Below are 25,440 nucleotides of genomic sequence, written 5' to 3' on the forward strand. Positions count from 1 at the left end.
TCTCACTCTTATCTGTTGTTTGAAAAATATAATTTATTTTATTGCAACTGCAGAAACTGTACAGCATTAAGAGAAACCCCATCCCCCCCAAAATTTTCACACAAGTTTAGTCGAAGAACCGAGTCTTATTTTATAGAGCAGTTTCAATCATTCATAGGCAGAAGATGCTTTGGGTTTACATTGTTGCGCTCTAAGGCCAGGAGTGCCAGTTGGATAAATAGAAAAGAGGCGATGATACACGTGAAACTAGTGGGATCGCTTCTTTATGTAGCAGGAATCTGAGGGAGGCCAAACTCATCCACCAGGACACCATCCTGAAATAAAAGATTTAGCTATGAACGCCTGGGGGTAAAATACAGTAATTACACCAAGAACATTTTTTTTTTGTACCCTGTTGGCTGTTCTGTCGCCCGGATTTCCCTCTGGGATGGAGGGAGCAGTCGCAGCTTCATCCAGGTAGGAGCTGTCATCATCCATGAGGAGCTCATCTCCCAAAGCATCCAGTTCTGAGGATAAAAATGACTTGTTAGTTTTAGGATCTGTAGAATTTTCATTATCCAACGGTTCGTTTCTCAAGCAGACAAATGAAGGAAAAACACAATAAATATATATTTGCTCTCTCCACCTTTTAAGTTTGGTGAATTATTGAAAAGCACCTTGATAAGTGTGGAAAAGCACTTTTGAAAATAAGAGCTATTCCATTGAACATTAGGAGAATCAAACGATCAAAAATTGTCTCTCAACCTGCTTCCAAGTCGTCCTCATCGATTTCAGGTGTGCCATAACTTCTCCCCATTGCCTCCTGAATTTCATTAGCATCCTCCATCATGTCCTCAAGTTGGTCTTGGATATCCTTTATTAAAAAATACAATAATCCATTAAAACCCCTATCTGTTTTATCCTAACAGGCTTTTAAGGTGATGGAAAAACTAAACACAAACATACCTCAATCTTATCAATTTTCACTTGCTTGTATGCCTTCTTCATTTCCTTAAGGCCTGTTTTCATGGCGTCAACCTAAAGAAGAGACATTAAAAAAAACCTAGGCACAAAGAAATATTTTTTTCCCTCTCCATGCCAAACTTCTTACTGTAGTTTTAGTGTCTTTAAGTGTCTGGATGGTGTAGTTAGCTTGTTCCATGTTGAATGACTGCTGCATGAGGTTATCCCTTTGGCCTTCGTACCTGGAAAAAACATTTTTTTGGGACAGAAAATAAATGAAATAAAACAGACATTTAGTTGAAAACATTTGGCATTGTGAGGTGGAGAGAAAAACAACAACTTACATCCTTTTTTGCTTCAAAACTCTCATTGCTTTTTGCTTCACCATGTTCTGTAGAATAACAACATAAATCATATCTCTATAGAGAGACTGAAAGGTTCCTGAAGTCCATATTTACACCACGAAATGGAAATTAATCTGACCTTAGAGGGCCCATCTCTCATCTTTTTCATTTGATCCTTGTATTTGACCAGTTCTGCATCAAGTCTCGCGATTTTCTTGTCGACGGACTCCGTCCGAGAATCAACCTACAAGCAAACAACACAATGGTTAAAATAAATAAATATATATACAAAGATAGTATGTAGTTAATTTACCAAAAAGCTTGTAAATATTTATATTTTAATCAGCGGGGTTATTAGGGCGTTAAATATGAAGGAAAATATGACTTCTTCTTTGGTTTAGCTCGAGTCCAAGCGGCTAATAATATAGCCGACCAACCGGTAAAACTAGATGGCGTTAGCAACTCTAAAGAGCCTAAAAGGATCCAATTACTGCTCAAAAATGTATGAAACTTTTCCATCCTCACTTACAAAATAAGAATAAAAGAAACGAGCTTAAGCCATATAATCCGCAAATGTTTCATCAAAGAAAAAAACTGTAATCAGTGGTTTTTGTAGGCAATAGAACATTACACACTCAGTCATGGTCAACATAAAGAATATTTATTTAACATATATAACAAGGTGTTTTGTTTTAGCAACTCACGTGGAAATTGCGTCAAATCGTTTACTTTCCACCCTTCTTCTGTTCACAAAGTTAGCTAACTGTTAGCAGGGTTGTTTACTTTGTTCACAACAAAAGTCAATAAAGTTTTGTCTCTTAGGTTTAGACTTACGTTTCCGATGCAGTCAGACAGGTTTGGTGGCGGAGCTTTGGGTTTACCTGTACCAAAAATACGATTCATTTTGACTAGATTTAATAATTAAAAGTAGAAGAAAAGCTGGGCTGCTCCCTTGTCGACAATCCGCACCCGGAAGATGTTGAGAGATGACGTCAGAAGAGTCACATGGTGCTTACTCATTTGGTAACGCCCCCAAGAGATATTTCACACCCAACTTTATTAAAATACAATTTGTTTATTAACTACGTAAGCCCACAACCATTATCTAGTAGAAATTAAATAAAATAATAAGAAGAAATAATGAGCATATTTGTACAGTTTTGCTCTCTAGTTTATTTCATTTTAGTGCCCAACTTTACTTCTTTTTTTAATTGCTAGTAATTAAATTAACTGGATTTTACTTCACATATAATTACCAATTTTATAACATAAATCATTTAATCAGAAACTTTTACTGTCTGTACCAACAATACATTTAAACGCAAACTTATTTTCAAAATGTTGTATTATTTATTACACTGTCTGTCCGCCAGGGGGAGAAGCTTGACCAGAATAAAACATGAATCCATCCCCGTGCAAAAACTAAAACTGTGATGCCTAACGTGTGAAAATCAACGTGTGTGGAGGCTTTGATTTAAAAGCAAATGTCTACTCTATGAGATTTTGATGAACAGCAAAGCCGGGGATAATTCCACCGTCACACTGAGTCGCCACAAATGAAACCTGACAATAAGATGAGCTTGTCACTGTGGGAGAGCGGAATAAGTTTAGATTTATTAAACTTGCGTTAACATTTAGAGCATCACAGACAGGATCAATACACATCCTGTACAAATGACAGGAGACAAAATCTACATACATATTAAAAGGGTGAGCATTGAGATTGAAAAGCTCAAAACTGTCAATGCGTTTGTAAACTCTTGGAATCATCTCTTGCTTTACATAATGTCATTTTTTGTGTGTGTCTGTTTACATGTTGCAGCCAGTTACAGAGTTTCCCCCTCTATTTTAATTCTAAATGAGCTGAAATTCTTTTTACAAACTACAGTCTGTTTGTGGCACATTCAAACTAACAGCAGTCCATTATGTTGTTACATTTACAAATACAACAAAAATGGTTAGCATGCCATAATTACAGTTTGCTTGAATGACCTCTGTACATGAATACTTTGCTTATTTTAATCTATACAAAATAAAGAATTTACAGAACCACACTTTGCAGGTGTTAGCATGTACTCTAGGTGCACAACAGCAGCTCAGGTTGCACAACAATCACAGCATAACAGGACTATGATTTATCTTGGTAGAAGCCATAAACAGTGCATGTGGTATAAACTCACACATGAATGTATCAGTCTGGACACTGATAGGGAGCCCTCTGTCAAATTGAAATGCACATTCAAGTCCAGGATTTGATTCCATTTCTGTCTCTTCCATAAAGGAGCTTTGTCGTAGCTGAATATATCGTTATTTTTTTTTTATTCTCAGCTAACTCTTGCCTAACTTCATCTCCTCCACTGTGAGTCACTCACACTGAGGTCAATCAGTGCTGTTCACGCACTTCAGGGGGGGTTAAAAAGCGTTTGGCACATGTCTGTTGCCAGAGTTTCGTGTCACCATCTTTAACGTTTACCTTTTCATGCAAGGTACTGTTTCACTGCAAACGGTATTCACTTCAGCTGCTACCGTCATGTTATCCTGGACTGTTGAAGGCACTTTTGGCAAACATGGCAATGATATAGTAAAAATAATAATAAATTCTATTTTTAATGAAATGCTTTTTTTTCTTTTTCTTTGCCAGTTCCCTTTAGAATACTTTTTGATAAAACGAATTAAAGACTCACTCCAATGAAAATTGTATTTTTGGTGTTTTTAACATCTGGCATTTTTCTGATAAAAGAGGACATTAAGGAAATTAAGCCCACATTTGCAATTCTGAGTATTTCTTTATTTAAATGTTGTGATTGAGGCGAAGACAATAAAAATGCAGTTGGAAAAATAGCATATTCGTTGTGTAGATAATAAGCTGGGTGGCCACAAGCTTCGTGCTCCAGTCCATTGCGGTACGTCCTCTTCCTCGTCTGAGCTGGCATCTGGCTCAAAACTGTACCGTTGCTGGCCATTTTTGTTGCACCAGCAATGTTAAGTTGGGATTGTGAGGGGCTGTAAGCAGGAGAGTGTGCAAACAAAGAACTCTCACCAACGGGGAGGGGAAAGGGGACAGGGTTGCTCCACTCCAACTGTCTCGCCCACAACTTAGTGGCAAATTTCAAATGAACTAGAAATAAAAAAAATAGGACATTTTTTTTTTTCTTTCATTTTCCCTAAAAATAGCGTAATTATTACTAAAAGACCACTGGGACGATTTTAGATCATAGATATAGATCAAAAGATGATTGGAGTGGGTCTTCAATACAGAAAGTTTTTATATGATTGCCCAAAAGTTAAAAATAAAGTTAAGGAGATTCTGCAAGAAAGCTGCAGCAATTGTGACTTTTTTAAAATTCATTTTGTTGAGGTGATTTTAATAATTATCCGTATTTGAATCATGTTATAGAAGCAGATCAAATGTGAGTGATACACGTGTTTAATGAACGCTTTGCAACCTTTTTAACGACACGTTTTTTAAAACATTTTGGCTAAAAAAAATTGTCTAATTATATAAAAAGTCGACTGGGAACGCTTTTGAAATAGCTCAAAAGATGATAAGAGGGACTTTAGCCATTTTTAAGATTAAAATAATATAATATTTCTTCTGCAGTTGTTCAATGTAGATGTTTCACAGATGACATTTTGCTTTTACGCAGCAGAAAAGGCACAGATGCCTTTGAAAAACATCACCAAAGCTCTTTTCCATCAAGCGTCTCACTGAGTAACGACAGTTAGAGCCATTCAGAGCAAAGATGGCTCCCTTAAACGCAGTGCAGTCATCATCGGCTCTCCATCATTCCTGTCAAGATGTCCTCGGAGAGAAAAGGTCTTCTTCAGTTCAGTACTGCATGTAAATAAGGAGTAGTGCCTTTCTTGGAAAAAAGAAACATTTTCTTTTACATTTGCCTGTTTTTCAAACCCAACTTCTGCTGCTCGCAGTGAAGCAGGGTTAAAACTCAACACCCTGGATGACAGAATAATCGACAACAACAACGCTGTGTTTGTAAGTAACCAGTGAAATAATAGAAAAAGCATTTTTCTATCAATAATGGCACTGTTTTCTGATAAAAATCCTGTTACATGGCTGATGTGATGTGTGTTAAACCCAGATCATTGGAGTCTTCTTTTCCTATATGAGAAATCGAAGACAGTTCCACCGCTAGTCATGTTGGCCGACTAGTCCCATCCGGGTTCTCCAGGGCAATAGCGGCCTCCTGTAAGGTGCTGGGAGTCTTCTTGCTCCCCGACATTTTCTCACCTTTGAGTCTGGCCGACAGGCAGAAGTCTTTGAAGCAGCGTTTGAAGTTCTCATCCAGAAAGGCGTAGAGCACAGGGTTGAGGCTGCTGTTGGTGTAGCCCAGCGCCACGCAAAAGAAATAGGCCGCCATAATCCCAGTGGTCTCGGGCACGCTCACAAGAGCTTTTACCAAGATAAAGATGTGAATGGGCGTCCAGCAGACCACAAAGACGGCCACCACCACCACCACCAGCCGTGTGATGCGCCGCAGGTTGCGGTCCTTCTCGCGCGAACCGGACAGCATTCGAACGCTCTTCAGCCTCAGGACCATGAGGGAGTAGCACACGGTGATGATGAGCACAGGCACGACGAAGGCAAAGACAAACACGCAAATCTTCATCATGGTGTCCCAGTAAGCGTACGGCTCCGGGAACTGTAAGGCACATTCAGTGATGTCTGCAGAAGGAAAGGCGGGAGAAAATGATCATTAAATGACAAAGTGCACTTCTGTTTTACCATGAATAAAAATCCATTTTGAAGCTTTCCATCAATTTAGTCAGCTTTTGTGGAAGGCTAATCAGCACTCAGAAGGGAACATTTTGCTCTTTTGTCTGGCATCATCTGTTTTCAGACATAATGGGTATGGTGTGTGGCTAATGGAAAACTTACCACTGACAGATGGATTTGATGAAAAAATATTCCAGCTCTTAAAATCCTATTAGTTCAAGGTTGCCATGAATCTGCAGTTGCTGGGAAAATGATTAAAAAAGCGCTCTCACCGCTGTTCGTCTGGGTGCCGCCCAGGACAAAGGCAGGAATCCCTGCAGCCGAGGACAGGATCCAGATGCACACGTTGATCAGCTTAGCCTTGATGGGGGTACGGAAGTCCAGGGCCTTGACCGGGTGACACACGGCCACATAACGATCCACACTCATCATGGTGAGAGTGAAGATGCTGGTGAACATGTTGTAGTAGTCGATGGAGATGAAGACCTTGCACACCACCTCACCGAAGGGCCAGGTGTTTAGAAGATAGTCCGTGCTCTGGAAGGGCATGGTGGTGGTGACTAGGGCATCAGCAAGCGCTAGGTTAAAGATATAAATATTGGTGGCTGTCTTCATCTTTGTGTACCTGTTAAACACATAGAACACAAAGCCGTCCAGTTGAGACGTGAGCTAACCAACTCCTCAGGCAGGTGTGATTGCTTTGTTTTCTACCTGGAATTCCCTCTTGGCTGTTTCTCTATTAACATTTTTTTCTTTTGGTGTTTTATTATGCTGTAGCCTTTTTCTGATGATGAAGAATAAAGAAAATGTATCTTAAAATTGCATTTCTTAATATTTTTTTCATCCAAATCATTCTGAATCATGACCACATGAAAAAATGTTTGAAAAAGATCTTATTTATGACGTAGAAAATATGCTGGGCAACAAGCTCCCCGCTCCATTCCATTCTAATTCCTCCACCTGCAGACATATAGATCTATGGATGTATTGGGTTTCCTCGTCTAAGCTGGTATCTGGATCAAAATTGCTGTCCGGTAACGTTAGGTTGGGGTTGTGAGGGGCTGTAAAGGCCACGCCACACAGCAACATACGTACAACTTGCACAGATGAAAATTGGTCATTCATGAGAATACGTGGAAAAAGACAGAAAAGTTGTGGTCTTTACGAAAACATTTCAGAGATGAGGCAAATTTTCTAATGTACTACTGCCACTCAACAGGAAATATGTCCTATAAAAAAACAGTTCTTATTTTTTACTTTGGCTAACAACTGTGTTGTCATAATTACCACTGGGAAAGCCTTTAGGACAGATAAAAATATGATCAGAGTGGGACCTTAAACAGTTGCCAACGAGGCTTTCTTCCCTTTGTAATGTATGCAATGCTGCTCGCTGCAAAGCAGGCATTATCAGCTTATTTAAATCACATTAAGGCGCAATGACCTTTTGTTTAGGCTGACTTGTACGAAGTTTGAGGTTTAAAGATAAAGAAAGTCAGCTCCATTTACTGTATTTGGTGCAAGATTACATAAGGAGGAAAAAGGCGAACCCAGTAAAACTTTGTGTGGATGATAAGAAGAAAAAAACATCCCTTTTGTTAGATTTCAGAGAACCGTTTTTCAGACAGGGACATTTCTGGTTTTTAATCCTTCTGCACCTGCAGAACAAATATGCAGCATTTATTCCTGCTGTGTGTCTTCAGAATTAATCTAAGGAGGACAGTAATATATTCAGACTAGTCACCATGTTGTCAAAGTTTTTAAGGGACCACAATATGAGCTTAAGGCTGACAGTAATCAAAGTATTTAAAGAAAAATATAACCTTCTCAGAGTGCGATATTGTACTAAGCTGCTGTCCCAGATGTTCAGGTTTTTTTATCACTTATAAACAGTTTTTAGTCTTTTCTATTTAGACTTTTTAGACCCACTCTTTCTTTCTTTCTTTCTTTCTTTAAAGACCCACTCTGATGGTGTTTTTTTTATGTTTTTAACATGCTCTTGTGGCATTTGGAGGACAAACAAAGAAAATTAAGCAAAATTGGTTTTGTGAATCAGGAGAATCAGGAGCGGAAACAAAAATGCAGTTTGAAAAAGATCCTATTTGTAGACGTAGGAAATATGCTGGGCGGGCCACAAGTTCCCTGCTCTAGGCTCTCAGCAACGGGGAGGGGAAGGGGGGCGGTGTTACTCCGCACCAACAGTCCCGCCGACAAGTCAGAGGTGAATTTCAGATGAATTCCTGCCTCTAAAAACTGTACTGTCATATTTAAAAGACCACTGGGAGGGCTTTTACAATAGATTACGAAAGATGATTAAACTTTAATATTTTCTCATTTACTTAGAAGAAATAAAGCTGTCTTTCAAAACAAACTAACATATGCACTTAAAAATAAAATAAACACTAAAATGGTCTTTGAAGTTCAATATCTCAAATTAGTTTTAGGGATGTTTTCTACACATTTGGACATTTTTAGAGGCTTGTTTTCTGCTCCTTTAAGAGTCAAATCTCTTATATTTTGTTACTCTGTGAATACATCTGAGCCACAGCGTGTCCTGCCAGGAGTTGAATCCGAGTTGGAGTGGATTTATACATAAAGGGGTTCATTGATGAGCCTTAAACGATGGTTTTATTATTATACACTGTAAAGAAAGATGCCTTGCAGTTACATATAGAGTCAAACGTGGACAAGAAGTATGGGAAAAAGGTATCTCAGGAACCATTTGGAGCCAGGGGGCAATAGTATCTTTTTTTGTTGTTTTATTTTATCCTGTAGTTCTTGCTTTTGTTTTTCCTCAAGTAGGGTTTCCAATACTGCATTCTCCAGGAACCTCTCCATTAGTAAATGGCTTTTTGTGTTGGGCCAAAATCCAAGAAATTCGGAGGAAACACTCCTGAACAGGTTGTAGGTTGTGAATGAGTGAAAACACTGAGCTCTCTGGAGGCTATTTCTTTTCTGTGATCTTACTTAGGTGGAAATGTTTGTTTAAAAAAAAAAACCTTTCTGTTCTCTGTGCTGGTGTTTCACATTGGCCCTTGCATGTGCTCTCAAAGTGAAGTCTGAACAGTTGATTTCAGCTTAAACACTCTGTTTCCGCTGTCCACTCTTGGTTTTTCTTGGAGAACGCCAATTAAGTCTTATTTTCTGTCCCTTTGTGTTGTCTGCTTCACTCTCTTTGTGAGCACTGCCTTTTTCTCACATTTCTCATGTGCAATAGTCTTCATGTCTCCAAAAGTTGGTACAATTTCCTGGTTCTCTACTTTTGTTTCCAGTGAATTATGGATGTTGCCCTGGTCTTTTTGAGTGCAACTTGCCTCTGACTTCCTCTTCTGCTTAAATTTAATAACCTGTAAATCACACATTTGATTGGCTGGTTGGTATCATGAGAAAATGATTAACAGGCAAGTCATTTCTCTGTACATTTGCACTACACCCCCACAGGAAAGTCTGTACCAGTTAAAGCTAAAGCATCACATTTGGTTTTTCTTGATTACATTTTGTCTGAGATGTTTTTTGGGGTCCATGTTGGATAGCATCTTCCTGCCTGCCTGCCTGTCTAGCTGTCTCTCACCTACAGTATAGAGTGGAGTTGGAAATTGGACTATAGTACAATGGGTGTAAGAAGAGGAAGACATATTTGTAGGAAAAGAGAGAAAAGTAAGAGGAGGAGTCTAGGACTAAGAGAAGGAATGTCGACCTAGAAGGGTTTATGGTGTGGGTGGAAAGGGACATGGAGGGGGTGATGATTGGGTGATGAGAATGAAGCTGGAAGTAGAAAAAATGTGATGTTCGCCTAGAAAAATGTAATCTAGAAGAGAAGGAGAAATTCTGGTGGATGATGGATGAGGAAAGATGAGATGTGGGTGAAGGAAACAGAAGTGACGAGGAAGTGATGAGGAAGTTTAGTGTTCAGGACAGAAATCCAGAAGGACATGTCTCTCAAATGTCAGTGATGAAGACAATTTTCCAGAAAAGAGAGGAGAACAAAAAGTGATTCCATCTTTTCAGATGGTTTAATCTGAAAGAGATCAGACTGCTATGGACAGCAGAGGATGGTGGTGTGAGGATGACTCTGGTAGTGAGGAAGATGAATAGCACAAGAGAAGACAGCCAAGTGGGGGAAGTTAAAAGGGAAGAATGTTGTGAGGCTTTTAGGGAGGAGGTGAAACAAGCTTTTGGAGGTTCTTTCAGAAGACTGGACATCTCCAACTAACATGCTCAGGAAGAAGGCATTTGGTGAGTCATCTGGAAAGCAGATACAGAGACTTTGTGGTGGAATGAAGAAGGTAAGGAGCGTGTTGAAGACACACTCAAATGAAAATCCTGTTTCTGGTGTTTTTAACATGTTCTTCAGGCATTTTTCTGATGAAGGGAGGACATATATAAAGAGAATTAAAATTAAAATAGCATTTCGGAGTATTTCTTTATTCAAATTGTTGTGAATCAAGGGGCAGATGAAAAACAGTCGGCAGGCCACAAGCTCCAGGAAGGTGAAGGATCCATTCTAATGCATCCACTTGTAGACGAATCCATGAACGTCTTCATTTCCCTCTTCCGAGCTAACATCTGGCTTAAAGGTGTACGGTTCCAATAATGTGCACCATTTTTGTTGCATGGCTAATGTTAGGTTGGAGTTAAGGGGCTGTAAGCTAGCGGGAGAGCGTGTGAACAAATGGATGATGGGAAAAGGGGTAAGGCTTACTCAGCGGCAAAGAACCACCCACAACTCGGAGGCAAAATTCTGATTATTCTGATGAACTCACTCTGCAGAAACTATGTTCAAGGAAACAACATTGATTTTTTTTTGGCTAAAAAAAGCATAATCATAATTAAAAACCACTGGGTAGGCTTTCAAAACAGATCAAAAGATGACCGGAGAGGGATGTTAACAGGAGAGGGATAAACAAGAAAAAGTGGGACACAGAGGACAGAAGTAGAGAGCGATGGAGCGTAAAGTAAAGGTGAAGGAGGCAAAGGTCAAACAAAGAACATTTAGGACTTAAATGACAGATTGAACACACATGAGGGTGGGGTAAATCTTTAGGGGGTAAGGCAGCAGGTTACAGTGATCAACAACAAAAAGTGACCTTTGCGGAGCAACAAATAGCAAAGTTAAGAAGGGAAGAAGGCACTGAGGAGGAGGAAGAGTGCCAAGGCAATTGGTCTGATCTCAGGGTCTGATCCCTGCTCTTGATCTTGTAAACAAACTGTTTCTGGATCTGATGGGTTACTATTTTTAAAGACTCACTCCAATCATCTATCATAGATATAATTTATTTTTAAAAGCAGTTCAAGTGGTCTTTTAATTTTGATTTCCGTTTTTTAACAAAAATCCACCAAACCTGTGTTGTTATCTATGACAGTTTCTGCAAAGTAGCAGTAGTTCATCTGAAATTTGTTTCCAAGTTGTTGGTGGTAGCGTTGCTTACCGGTGCAACAAAAACAACAAGCAACATTGGAACGATCTAGCTAGCCAAACAGTTTAGATCCAGATTCCAGCTCAGACAAGGAAAACAAAAACATTCATGGATCTATTTGTCCACAAGTGGATGCAGGGGCCTGCTTATTTTAGCTTCCATTTCCCAACTGCAATCTTTTTCCAACAGTATTTTTTCATCTGCTCCTATTTCATCACAATTTGAATAAATAAATAATCAGAAATGCAATTGTGTGTTAACATTTCTTAATCTATGACCTCCATCATGAGAAAAGTGCCACAAGAACATGTTTAAAACACAATTTTCCATCTGAATAGGTATTTAACCATGGTGATGAATTAAAACTAAAGGGTTTTAATATTCAGATGAGAACAAGTTTGAATCTCACAGCTGTAGACCAGGAAAAAAAAGAATAAATCTATAAGTCAAACTGTTTTTTCTGTTCAGAGTCATCCCGTCAAACTGTTCAGAAAAGGTGGGTGAAAAGGAAAAACAAAAAAGGGAAGAGGGGACCAGTAACTCTGCTTACATCCTGTGGATTTGACCCCATTTTTCATGTAGTTCAGCTAAAGTTTACCTGCAAAAATCTGACCATAGTTGATTCAAACTAATTGTGACTTAAATCCAATTTGACAAATGCATGTTATTTATTTATGTACTTAATCTTCAAATCTACATCCTGGCTGTCAAAGTTGTTGTTTCCCTTTTGGCTTTTCCCAACAGAGGTAGCCACAGTGAACGAGTCGCATGGTAAACTTGGCAATGTTTTATGCTGGATGCCCTTCCTGATGCAACCCTCTCAAAGCAACCGGGTTTGGGACCGGCACAGAAGTAGAGAAGGGAACAGGAAGCAGCCCGGAGTTGAACCCTGGTTTCACGGATGGAAGGCGCCGCAAACCAGCACGAGCTAAACCGGCTCCCCACATCCTGGCTGTCAAAGAATCAACTAAAATGCAGGGATAACAGTTAGTGATTCCCTTTAATCTCAGATGGATGAATGATGAGAAAATAAAAAAAATTAAAAATCCCATATCATCAATGCTATCTTTCTTTCTTACTGATATGCAGATTCATTATTTGGCATTGTCTTGCATAACACAGCTGCTTACTTTTTTGTAGGAATAAACAGTATCTTAATAAAAAAATGAAAATAAATGAACATTCAATTTAAAAATTGACAGTTGAAATCAAAGTGGCTAAAATACAGCTGGGAAATTGGACATATCTCATCTAACGATGGCACACAAAAAGACAAGTATCATTTTACAGCAGTGCTGAAAAGATTATTTTGTAGAAACTAACAGATTTATGTGCATTTTCTAAAAATCTTTCTAAAACTTGCTATTACTTTGTCACCAGCTTTGGCATCTTCTCCTTAATAGTTTTCTTTTGAATTTCCTAATTAATGAAGTAAGTAATTGCTGCCTCAGCCGCAGGGTAAATCCTCCAAAACACCTAATTAAAAAGATTACATGAATGTGTTCTAATAGTTTTAATGCACTGAAATGCGTTACCTTTTAATAGTTTTGCTTCTGTTTTACCAAAAGCTGTGGAATAAAAATGTGTGCATCCGTCAAATAACTTCACCCAAACAGCAGCACATTGAACTACTAACTGTTCTGCCAAGCCTCTACAACTGAACATCTCCTCTGTAGTCCATCAGACCGATTCCAGACATTTGTTCACTCCCAATCACCCTGAGATGATGCATTTTGACAGCATAACTGACCTCCATGGAGGTAAAATGTGCATTTTTTAGACTGAACTGGCCTCATAATTTTCCCCTCTCCATCTGAAGTGATGAACTTGGCACCAACAGAAGCAGCAATTCATCTCTTATATGATAATTGTCCTGTTGACTAAAGGATTCTGGAAGAAGCCTCTGCAAACCAGTTACACTAAATCAGATTTGTTGGAGTTGGAGATCATAAATGATAAGGTGCATGCGGTCCATCAGATTGATAAAGCAGCACTTCTATATCTATAATTAATATCACATGCAGAATTCAAGACAATAGTGTTGTACTTTAATAGGTTTGAGAGCTATTGTATTAAAAAAACAGATTTTTGGGAAATTTTTTATATAACAGAGACACTTTCTACAGTTCATCCGTTTTTGGATGCAAGCTATGGCGATAGCAAATATCTAACATCAGTGCTGATAAACCACAGGCCTGTAGCTCTACAGGAAACATCTGAAAGCGCATCCAGCCCTCTTCTGACTGCATGGGTGCCTTTTTTTTTCTTTTTTAAGAAAAGTCATTTTGAGTCATATTTTCTGGGATACAGATTTGTTTTTGGCGCATCTCGTGGCTTATCAAACAAAAAGAACCAGAAAAAGAAGAACCCACCTGATGATGACATACATAACGAGACAGTTTCCCATCAAGCCGACCACAAACACCACCGAATACACAGCCGTGATGATGGGGATGATGGGCGACATGCCCTCCTGCTCCCAGCTGCCCTCATCGTGGGTCACGTTGCGGCTGTCAGAGTAACCGGACATCCAAGCTGATGAATTCCCCGGACAGCCCTCCAGCAGCGGGAATAGGCACTTGTTGTCTTCTTTAAAAATTTCAACAGGAGTATTTTCCATGGCGACACCTGTCTTGACGAATACAAGAAAATGACTTTGGATCGTGTGAGATTTGGAAAAGACGAGGATGCGCGTCGGAGCCACAGAAACGCACTTAAATCCGACAGAAAAAAGAATAAAAAATTGTGTTTATGGTCATTTTGCACAAACATTTGCAAGAATATTTTTTTTTCTCTTGTGGATCATGCAAAAAGATCGTCGGAACGAACATGCGCATCTCCGGTCGTTCTTGGAGAAGCGCGCACCGCGCAGCCACATCACTGACCCGCATCTCTCGGGTTACTCACCTTTATCCCCCAAAATCAGCGCGACAGTATGGAGAGGCTGTGTCCTCCAGGTGTTTAATTCTTCCCTGGTTGTGTTTGGCCGCGTGTCTAAAGCCCATCAAAGTTTTACTCGCGCGCGGAGAGGAGAAGCGGCTTTGGCTTTTTGCGGACCCCCGTGCACACGCACTGATGGATGGTGGGTGAGGTGACGCGCTTTCAGGCTAGACCTGCCCAGCACAGACGCACTCCCACACGCACAGTCATTGAAAATATGAGCTGACAGAGCGATGACAATAACCTGCAGGCGGGCGCACAGCTCCCCGCAATTTAGTCACAAAAAAAGGCATTCAGCATCATTACGCAGGGCATCTCTCATTTACGCTTTAATGCAAAGCCCTAAGCAGATTAAATAAAACACCTTGTAAATGATACCTATCTGAAGGGCATTTTTAGTCAGCACTTTAGGGTATTTTTGGAGCATCAAAATGTGATAGGGAGTCATAACCGCTTCCACAGGACACAATCAGGCACATTTCAGGTCGTTTCTGCTTACTGCATTTCACAAACAGAACAAATGTGATATGTGGTGGTTTAAAGCTGCAGTTTTAAACCACTATATAAAGCTGCAGCTTTAGACCACCCAATCAGACTTTTCATTTGATCATAGAGGGATTTCAAATAGAAAAAATCTTGTAATGCCATTTGTTGTGGGGACATGGTTTTTGACCTACAAGTCAAAGAGTTTAGAAATCTGTATAGTATTGGGAAAAAAAACTGTCTGCCCACACCAGCCCCATGCTGTTACAGGTCAAAACCCCTATAAATACAGAGATTCAATTCAGTTTTATTTATATTGCTCAATATTACGACATCTCAAAGGGCTTCACCCTTATCTCTGGGTAAGGGTGCACAAACAGCCTCACATCTAAAAAAACAAAAAAGACAAACAAACAAGGTTTTCAAACCTCTTCCCATTCTCCATCAGATTCTTCACTAGAAAGGCAAACACTCGCAAAAACCTTTGGTGTGGGGCCAAATTCACCACTCTCTCATACCTGAGGTTAAAAGAAAAATAAAATTCATCACTGATGACCCTTCATCTCTCCTTCAGCTGGTCCCAGCAGGTTCCCGCTCCACAGCCCCTACGGCCAAAAGGAGGATTCTCACTCCCACATCAATAATGGGTTTAAAAAGCTTTAGCAGACCTTCACCTTACAATGAAAAGTTTCACTTTTGTTCTCACTTCTATATAAAAAAGAAAATGAGTTATTGTGATTTAATGAATCTGCTGCAGGTGTCAGCCAACCCAGAAGTTTTCCAGCAAGTCTTTTAAACTTTTTCGTTTCAGGATCAGTGCCTGAAGAAGACTTTGTTAGTTTTATTTCTTATATAAACCTTAAAGTTCCTGCATCCAACTCTATAGAGCAATAAAAATATCCCATGCTGCTAAAAACCAACAAAATAGCACTTCCGACTTAGCTGCCAGTGGACTTAATGCTTCTTTTGGATGAAAAATGTCGATCAATTGTGTTTAGGTGAATTTCTCCCCACCAGACAACTAACTGGCAAGAAGTATAAAAAAAAGCAACACTTTAGTTTCTCAGAAAGCAACTCTTACATGGCATCTCACCAAGGCCTCATTCAATTTAAAAATAAAGCATCTGCTCTACACATGCTGTTGATTCTGTTATTTTTAATGCAGCCAAAAAACTCCTTTAGTTCCGCTCTGAAATATTTGATGTAAAAAAAAAAAAAGCTAAACAAGAAACATTTATTTAATGGTGGTCTCAGGTTTATTCTTGCATTTAATGGTTATCCTTCCATCCATCCATCTACAGCAGTGTTCTGAAACCCAAACAAACCAAACCAGTTTAACCTAGGTTGGGGAGGGAAGCCCGGCTGAGGACAGTCTAAGTCAGTGTTTTTCAACCTTTTTTGAGCCAAGGCACACTTTACCTTTGACAAAATCCCACGGCTCACCAGCATCCAAAACTTAAAAAAGAAGAAACTCTATGGTCTGTATTGATCTACAGCCCCTCCGCAATCTCACGTGCATTTTTGTGATAATTGTGGCAGAAAAAGCTGAAAGTTTTAGCTGTTTTTTCTAAAAGATGTAATAAAAGTTAAGTTAGTTTTCAGTAATAATTTTTAACTAAATTTTACCCTGGTGGTTGTTTTTTCCTCCGGTTTATTAACATGCAATTTTATGTAACCTCACAAAAAAAAAATATATATTCTTTCTAAATAGTGATATATTTTTTAAATGTTGGTGCAAACTTAACTGTAATTTTTGAACAATATGATCACAATATGTTTGATAAATTTTACACAAAAAGACTAACATTATGTTTATGTTTTCTGTAGCTACACAAACAGTAAACATGTTGAAGTTTGATCAGTTTTCTTTTGTCTTAATCAAAGATGAAGTTTTTGAAAACTTTAACAAAAAGGTTTCATTTCTTTTTAGATGATTAAATTGTTTTAGTTTAGTTTAATTGTGTCTGTTGGCCACTTCACCTTAATCCTGTTTCTTAAATGTTGTTTTCACTTCTTCTCAAATTTAACATATAAAATAATGTCACGGTGCCCCTGTCTGCCCCGCCTCCTCCTGCTCTGTTCCTGATTCCACCAGCTGTGACCACTTCACCTTCATCAACCCGTCTGCTCTTAAGGAGATCCAGTCCATCCATTCGACGCCAGATCGATACCCCTTATGGTGACTACGCCTGGTCAGCCTGCTCATGCCTTGTTTACTCTCGTCTTGCCACGTTCTAACCCTGTGTATCCCTGTCACAGGATTCATCACGACGAAGGTCACCTGTGTGGAAAACCTCGGCTGCTTACCTGTTGCTACGACGGAATACGGAGACGCTCAGCCGCTACTCTGCCTCCAGCCACGCCACGAGCCACGCTCTCGCCAAGGATCATCTTCCAACCAAAACAGAATTGACATTAAAACACTCTTGTGATCATTCTGGGTTTCAGCGTCTGGGTCTGTCCCGCCTACCGATCATGACAAATAATCCAGACGTTAAAGTGTTTCAGTTAGAAAGATGACTTGGACCAAACTCTGGGATGTTTGGCTGTTAATAAACACAGACCTTGAAGGAGAACTAAACTGTTGACCTCTAATTTCATCAAGAAGATTTAAAAACTGTTTGTGTGTTCGTTGTGGTTTCAAGACGTTTAACAGGAAGACTCATTGTACGCTGAGACGCTGTCACTTTAACCCAATGCACCATGGGAGATGTAGTGCAAACAGCCACCAAACGAAGACAGACTTGCTTCTCTGAGCTTCATTGTTTTGTTCACTTGTTCTGACACCGGATTCTGTGGAAAGCTACACCGCTAAAGACGAGATTTAGCTGGTATTTTTGTTGGAACTGAGAGACATGAGCTAAATCGGAACAAGGAAGTGAACACTTTAACCACTTCTGATTGGTCAGACTGATGACGTATGAATGATGGCGGGACTTTTCCAAAAATCAGAGCTATAGCTGCGGCTAAATCATGGCAGCGTAATTCTTATAAAAGTGTCTTTAATAGAATCAAATAAACACAAAGAAAAAAGTATATCTTTCATATTCATAACTAATCAGTGTTTTATCAGGGCCTGTTTTGATTAACAAAGAGCTGATATCCTGGAGATGGAATATGTTTTTAGATCAGGGAAAATGGTTAATTTCCCACGGCACACCTGGCCATCTCCCACAGCAGCACTCCGGTTGAAAAACACTGGTCTAAGTAGACAATGCCATCCAGTTTCAGGTCTGACTCCTCCCCCATGAACACATATAAACCAGCTCTTTTACCAGCTATTTCAGAATTGACAAAGCACTTTGGATAAGAGGTGAAATGTCTTCAACCTCAAAAACCAAGTCCAGATGACAACCTTTGAATCTTTTTTTTAAATCAATCACTTTGTTGTAATATAAAAGCATAGGTTAAAACAATAAGGAGTCCAAAAACACAATAGACTTAAAACAAAAGATGAACAGAAGACGGTAGAAACACTGACTAATGTAGGGAAGTAAACAGATTAACCCTTGTGCTATCCTAGGCACTTTAACATTGGGAGATGGGTCATTTAGACCCACTAGACAGTGCGCTGAACCTCTTTTCTTCAATGATTTGTGATCTTCTCTGGTGTCCATGGATTACATGAAATCTTTCCACCTTTATCCACCTTTGTCATGGTAGGGAGAACACGTCAATGTAAGGGTGGGGTCATCTAAGATAGAACAAGGGTTAAAAGTTGTAAGGGCAAAAAAAGTAGAAAAAAATCAACCATTAAATCCACTAAATACTTAAAAGCAGAAAATATTAAGACATACTCCAACGAAAATTGTGTTTTTAATATTATAACGTGTTGTTTTGCCATTTTTCTCATGTTGAAATTGTGAGAAAATTTACTTTGAAATTGCATTTCTGAGCATTTCTTTATTCAAATCACTGTAGTCTGGAGCAGACAAAAAAATGTGGTTTTAAAACAGATTTAATTTGGGTAATAGAATCTATAATCAGAAGACTACAAGTATCCTGCGCCATTCTATTCATGCATTCACTTGCAGAAAAATAGATCCATGTATGTCCTCATTTTCCTCGTCTGAGCTGGAATCCGGATCAGAACTGTACGGCTGGATAGCTCCAACATTGCTTGCCATTTTTGTTACACCACTAATGTTGGGTTGGGAGTGTGAGGAGTGTGAGGGGCTGTAAGATAGCAGGGGGAGTCTAAACAAATGGATGATGGGAAGGGAGGAAGGCTCACTTCAAACCATTGCTACAGCCTGCAACTTTGGGGCAAAATTCTAAAAAACTGCAGCTCTGCAGTAACTATGTCCTACAAAATGACATACATTTTAAATTTTGGCTAAAAGGGCATAATCATAAAAACAACACCGCTTTAAAAAATAGATCAAATGATGATCAGAGTGGAACTTTAAAAAGATAAGTATTTCATTTACTTTTTCACGTCTCCACAGTTGCAGAAAGTCTCAGTTCCATAGTTAAGTTATTCTGCAGATGAGGACCACAGTCCAAAAAAGAGGCCTCGCTGTGAATCCTCGTTCTCAGGTAGAGATAAGAGAGCAGAACCTGAGGATCTGAGAACTTTCAAAACTGTCCCACTTAAAATACAGTTGTAACAACACAAGTATTAACATGCTATGTTATGACTAATCTTTTTGCTTTTACACAAGCAGCCTTTTATTAGACCTTGTAAATGTTTTGTCTTCATCAAACAATGTTTTATACAACATGCTTGCCACAAATGTATCCAACTACCAATGCATTTACCAGATTGGCAGTTTATTTATTTATTTATTTATTATATTTTCACAGACTGGTTGCCAGTGTGCCGCTGTAAGCCGTGGTCTGCTGCGGGGAAGCTGCAGCACCAAGAGCAGTGTCAGCCTGCAGAACAAATCATTAAAGAAGGCAGGGACTGAAGGACTGAGACTGGACTCGTGAAGACAGTTAACATTGCAGAGAAGGCTGGCCACGTTCTGCTCCTTCATGGAAACCACCAACTGTCCTGTGTTCTAAGAAAGGAGAAGCTTCCTTCATCCATTGTCCCTGGGCACTCCACAGACAGACCGTGGAAGTCCTGCTTCCCCCTCCACCACCAGACACTGTTTTTTCTGTTTTGTTTTCACACTTTTAAATTAAATATTAATTTCCAAAAATATATTTTTTGGTATTTTTTTTCTCATTTTAGGATTTTTATCTAAGTTTTTTTATTTTTTTATTTATTTTTTGGCTAAGTAGTTGTTTTTTTATTTACCTTTCTCTGTGAAATCATCCATCCATCCATCCATCTCTAAATTCTGTCAAGAAATGTAAGACAAGGCTGCAAATCAAATATCTTTGAGTTAGACTTGCAAACCAAAGAGCCAAACTTGTCTAAAGACTTGAAAAAAATTCTGATTTCAGAATTTTCAAGGGTTCCCCGTGTGGATCAAATGAAAAGGAGTCGGAATGGAAGGACCGATGCAAATACACTTGAAGGGAATTACTTCTAAGAAGCAGGAGAGAGAGAGATTGACGCTCCTGTTACTGTAAGAAAAATAAAGTTGAGGCCTTTTGGCTCCAAAAAAACCAAACAACATCTATCACAGAAAATGACGTAAATCAACAAAAAAGGAAGAAAATTATGGACAGTCAAGCACAGCAACTAGAAATTAGATAATTTTATTGCTTTTTATATATCACACACTTTGTGTTGCACATACGTTTAGAAAATATGCTTTTTAAATTTAGCTCCTCATTAAGTTTGTACATTTATACGAACTCTCTTATGACCCCTCACACAGTACAATTGTACTATCCAAATCATTCCAGAGGAGCACATTTTACCAAACCGTTGAGTCCTCAGTGGATTCTTTATTACATCACATTATATTTTTCATTTGCATTGAACAGAACAGCTGTCCTGAGGGTGCAGCAGCTAAAAAATAACACTTAGAATGAAACAAAAAAGAAAATCTAAATGTTTACATCAGACGCCCTGAGGGTAATCTTCTGCATGCTACAGTGCATTGATTTGCACCGGGTCATTGCATGAATCATTGCTAACGTGTCCTCGCTGGGGTCAGAGCCAGTCTCGTGCATTACCGCTAACATCTGGGGACACGAAAAGGTCTCATTTGTTATTTCCTGAAGGCTCTCAGGAGGACACAGCTATGTGAGCTTATTCCAGTAAATGCAAATGAAAATGTTTCATGGAAAAATCATTATTAGAGACAGGAAGAAAGCAACTTAAACAGACTTGGAAATGACTTATTTCTATAAAGCTTTATGGGATTCTTCTTTATATGTAGTCTGTCAAGGAATCTCCCATTTACACATTTTTTATGTGACATTTGCTTTTTTTAAAGTACACTGTTCTTCTTCTAAACTTCATTTCATATCAAGTGTCATCTTCATCTTTAAAAGTTTAACACAATTTTTGTGTCAAAGCTCAAAATAGGTTTCCAAATCCTTCATTTAGTCATTTCACTTAATTTCTGTGTGACGAATGATTTTACAGATTTGCTTACCAACATAATTAATCTGCTATAAATCACCATTTCATCTCCAGGTAATCCACCAACAAGCTTTGAGAGGCACAATCACAAGACCATGATTATTTGAGACAGGAACATGACTTCTCATCATAAAGTGAGTCATAATACAATCAAACCTAAATGAAAAGAAGCTGATTGGTTTCTGGAACCTCTGTAAATTAAATTAGGTAGACATCTTCATTTTCTCTCTGATCATGGAAGGAATGACCTTTGCCGGACTCAGACATCACTTTCCCATCTCGGAGACAAATTTAGTCCTTTTGCAATATAGTTTGGCTTTGGTTGCTCCGCTTTGGGTTCCCCAACACTGTCCTCTATTTCCTCCTCACCTCTTTTAAGTCATCTTTTACTACATCCACAAACCTCCTCTAAGCTTCTTTCGTCGTAGTTCCACCCTCAGCATCCTTTTACCAACACTGTCCAAACATGTCCATTTCATCTCATTCTGATTTCTGCATTTATCACCCAAACACCAACCATGAGCTGTTCCTCTGATGGATTCATTCCTGATTCTATCCATCCTGTTATTCCCAAAGAGAACCTCAACATCTTCCGCTATGCCTCCTGTCTCTTTCTTATGCTACGTTCACACCAATGTGCATTCTAGAACTCGTTAAAAGCACCTACAGTTGAAAGAGGCTTTATGCAAAATGTCAAAGCGGTGCAAATCTCGTGAATCTTGCTTCAGGCTTTTTCTTTTACAGCTCTAGTCTGGTATATGAAAGACTTGGTGTCGTGTAAGTCCAGCCACCCACAAACAGCAGTTATTATTTTCTTTTTCCTGATAATTTTTTTAAATGGTTGGTACTTCCATGAATTGAAAGGTACGCCATTCATTTATCACTACCAGATCCGAGTCCCTAATCGGTCAAAGTTAGAACTGGTTAAACTCTTAACGCACGTTCAATGGGTGCACGTTTTGTGCCCAAAATGTCCCTATTTGTGCGTTTACGTTGACTTTTTTATTGAAAGTGGTCACTTGAATGCGAGTTACAAGGGTGGTGTGAACATAGCATCAGAGCAGGGGTCTCAAACTTGCGGCCCCTGGGCTATTTGCAGCCCCCAAGATGATATTTTGCGGCCCTCGCCTTAATATGGAAGTTTAATGTTAATGCGTCCTGCCAGTTTGTATGAATGACACTTTTTCTGTGTTGTGCGCAGAGCTGACAAACTAACCAATCACAGTGGGGTATATGACTCTGGGGGGCGTGACAATGACCGGGCATGAAAGCAGGGGAACATTTAAGGCTGGACACCTGACAGCCCCCTCCTTCCCACATTTAGGAGTTACTTACTTTCCTTTTTAGAACGTATTTATTCGCTCATAATTTTCTAAATACATGCAGTTTGTGCTGAACTTTTTTCTGGGCCGCACAGACCCAGAGGAGGGTTAAGGTTATGGTTACAGTTACGCACGGTTCTCGTGCGCAGCTGTCACTGCAAACCACCGCTCCCCCAGGAGATGGGCCAGTTTGAGGAGAATAAATGTCCCACACCTACATGCGTGACAGCTAACGGGGCTTCAACATTAAACATGTGCGAGCGACAACATGTAGTCTTAGACACATTGAAAATACGTGTGGAAAATGCAACAACAGACGTGTTTGAGATGACAAAGCTCCTCGCTTGGATCGTTAGCGAGACCAGGCCGGGGGGGCAGCAACACTGAAGGAGAACTGCAAGTTGTTGTCCTTAACATTCAATTTAGTTTTAATATACCTCTTCCCCTTAGCATGATCTGTGTTATTGTATCTTATATATTTATTTTAATGTTGTGTAATGTATGTAGCCTTTTTTTAATCAAAAGGTATTTGAAATGATTTGAATTGATCACTCAACTACAAAAACCATCAGGACACGTTTCCCATAATGCATTATTTTGTAGTCTATTGGCGGCTTGCGGTCAGCACGGTACTAATTTTCCAGCTGTGTTTGCTTAGTTGGGGCCTTGCTCCCGCCCCTTTCTCGTGAGATTTTGTGATGATTGACAGGTGATGTTGGAACAAAAACATATGTCACACACCAGGTGATCTGCGCAGCGTTTCGTCCACCTGGGTGATCTCAAACATGCTTATTGTGCATCTTGGCTGCACATATTTGGTGTCGCCAACATGCATTTCCATCCGTTTTTGAGCCTTTCTTTGATCTCAGATCTGTAACGATTGTTCTGATCTCCAGTGAACAGCCCCCGTTCTTTTAGGAACCATTGTTTGAATCCAGTATAAAAATATAGGAGTGGATGACCGGCTGCTCTACAATAACTAGTGACCAAGGTAATCTAAAAATGGTTACTGAATTTTTTTTTCCTTTACTGATTTTTGATTTAAAGAGTAAACTTAAAAAAAAGATGTCTCCACAGACTCAAAATTGGGAGCACATACTCTCTTTCAATAAGTTCAAGTACAGTCCAGATTTACAGACAATCATCTTCAATCACACTGAGGGTCTCAGCTGTATAAGTGCTGCCAAGTGTCCAGCAGTAAGAAGTAGAGAAAAGAAGCCGTGTTCAGAAGAACCCATTGATGGAGGTTACAGAACTGTAGAATTGGAGTCTTCTTTTGTGTTTAAAACAGTTAATAATAGAGTATAGTTAATAGCATAGTATATGTTCCATACAAGTTCATTGGCTCTCAGACACTCAAGTTGCATGTGTGTGCGTCAAAGTTGCGGCCCTCCCTTTGCTAGACCCTGCCTTCAGTGGCCCCCAGGTAAACTGAGTTTGAGACCCCTGCTCTAGAACAAACATGACTGCTCCACCACAGTCCTCTACATCACCTTTCCTTATATTCTTGCTTTTTGGTCACACAAAACACCCGAAACCTTCCTCCATCCGTTCCAACCTGCTTGCACACACCTCTTCACCTCTTTCCTACACTCTAAAAAACCTTCACCTCTGCTCTCTGTAACCTCACTGTTCTTCTTGAGTTCCTCTCATTTACTCACAGAGACTATGTCTTGCTGCAGCTGCATTTAATTCCTCTCCTTTCCAGAGCAAACCTCCACCTCTCCAGATGTCCCTCCACCTGCTCCCACTACAGATCACAGGGTCATCTGCAAACCCCACAATCCTGTTTAACCACAGCTCCCCTCTCTGTTCTCTGTCATAGACTTTCTCTTGGTCTACAAAGACACAATGCAGCTCCTCCTGACCTTCTCTGTTCTTCTCTGGAAACATCCTCAAAAAAAATGTTGTATCTGCGGTTCTCTTTCTCTACATGAAACCAACTGTTGACTCAATTGTTCACTTTTGATCTCAGTCTAGCTACCATTTTTCCATATCTTTATCAGCTTAATTCCTCTGTAGTTTCAACAACTTTGTACAAATCATTTCTTCTTAAAAATAGAACCAGATCACTTTTTTTTATTCTTCAGACATCCTTTCACTAGTCAGAAACCATTCTGCCACCAATTTGAAACTCTTGCATACCTCCACAGGTGTGCTGTCAGGCTTTTTGACATCTTCTTCAAAGTCTTCCTCACTTCATCCTTACTGATCTTTGCTACTTCCTGCTTCACAACAGCTGTCTCCACTACTCTGTATACTCCAATGTTTTCCTCATTCGTGAGCTCTTCAAAGTCTCTTTCCATCTTTATTCAGTCTTGTAGAACCTGCCAACACATGTTCATCCATGTGTTTGATCACTCTAACCTACACCACATCCTTCCGTCTCTGTCGCTCTTCCTAACATGTACAGATCTACCTCTCCCTGCTTTGTGTCTAAATTGTAAAAAAAAGGACCTGATAGACCCTTTATTTGATGTCCTCCTGGAACATCTGCATTCTGGTGACACCCTGGATCTCCTCATCCATCTTCTTCCATGGCTCATACTCAGTGACCATAAAAGAAAAAAAAGCCAAAATCAGATATATCACTGGTTTATTATAAGATAATATGGTCACCATCTTGGCAGGGTAACATATTACAGACAATTTCTCTTTTTAAAGTAAGGGACAACAGGTAGGACAACTTATGGATTTTGATTGTTATCTGCAATTAAAAAAAGCAAAAAAAAAGATATGCTTGCCAAATATGTGACCACATGAAGAAGAA

The 25,440-nt window shown here is 39.4% G+C and overlaps 2 protein-coding genes across 4 annotated transcripts in view; both read right to left on the minus strand.

The window, feature by feature from the left end:
• Positions 1 to 8: 8 nt before the first annotated feature.
• On the minus strand, positions 9 to 2,299 carry chmp5b (charged multivesicular body protein 5b). Its single transcript, XM_004081136.4, has 8 exons — positions 2,121 to 2,299; positions 1,426 to 1,530; positions 1,287 to 1,333; positions 1,091 to 1,184; positions 946 to 1,017; positions 745 to 853; positions 391 to 506; positions 9 to 314 (listed from the first exon to the last, which is right to left on the minus strand). The coding sequence occupies exons 1-8, from the start codon at positions 2,187 to 2,189 to the stop codon at positions 264 to 266; spliced, it is 663 nt and encodes a 220-aa protein (XP_004081184.1). The 5' UTR covers positions 2,190 to 2,299; the 3' UTR covers positions 9 to 263.
• A 581-nt stretch (positions 2,300 to 2,880) lies between these two features.
• Positions 2,881 to 25,440, minus strand: part of LOC101159953 (delta-type opioid receptor) — a 64,006-nt gene continuing 41,446 nt past the window's right edge. The window contains exons 1-4 of one of the 3 annotated variants that reach the window (XM_011489021.4): positions 14,343 to 14,650; positions 13,808 to 14,067; positions 6,294 to 6,646; positions 2,881 to 5,970 (exon numbers count right to left, since the gene is read on the minus strand). In XM_011489021.4, coding sequence (XP_011487323.1) covers positions 5,441 to 5,970; positions 6,294 to 6,646; positions 13,808 to 14,055 — 1,131 coding nt within the window. In that variant the 5' untranslated portion in view covers positions 14,056 to 14,067; positions 14,343 to 14,650 and the 3' untranslated portion in view covers positions 2,881 to 5,440. Of the gene's footprint in view, positions 5,971 to 6,293; positions 6,647 to 13,807; positions 14,068 to 14,342; positions 14,651 to 25,440 lie in introns of those variants that run through there. The other 2 variants (XM_078938218.1, XM_078938217.1) reach the window with 2 other exon arrangements.

Source organism: Oryzias latipes, chromosome 20 (genome assembly GCF_053564925.1).
Source record: "Oryzias latipes strain Hd-rR chromosome 20, Olatipes_Hd-rR_3.1".
In the NCBI taxonomy this organism is placed as follows: Eukaryota; Metazoa; Chordata; class Actinopteri; order Beloniformes; family Adrianichthyidae; genus Oryzias; species Oryzias latipes.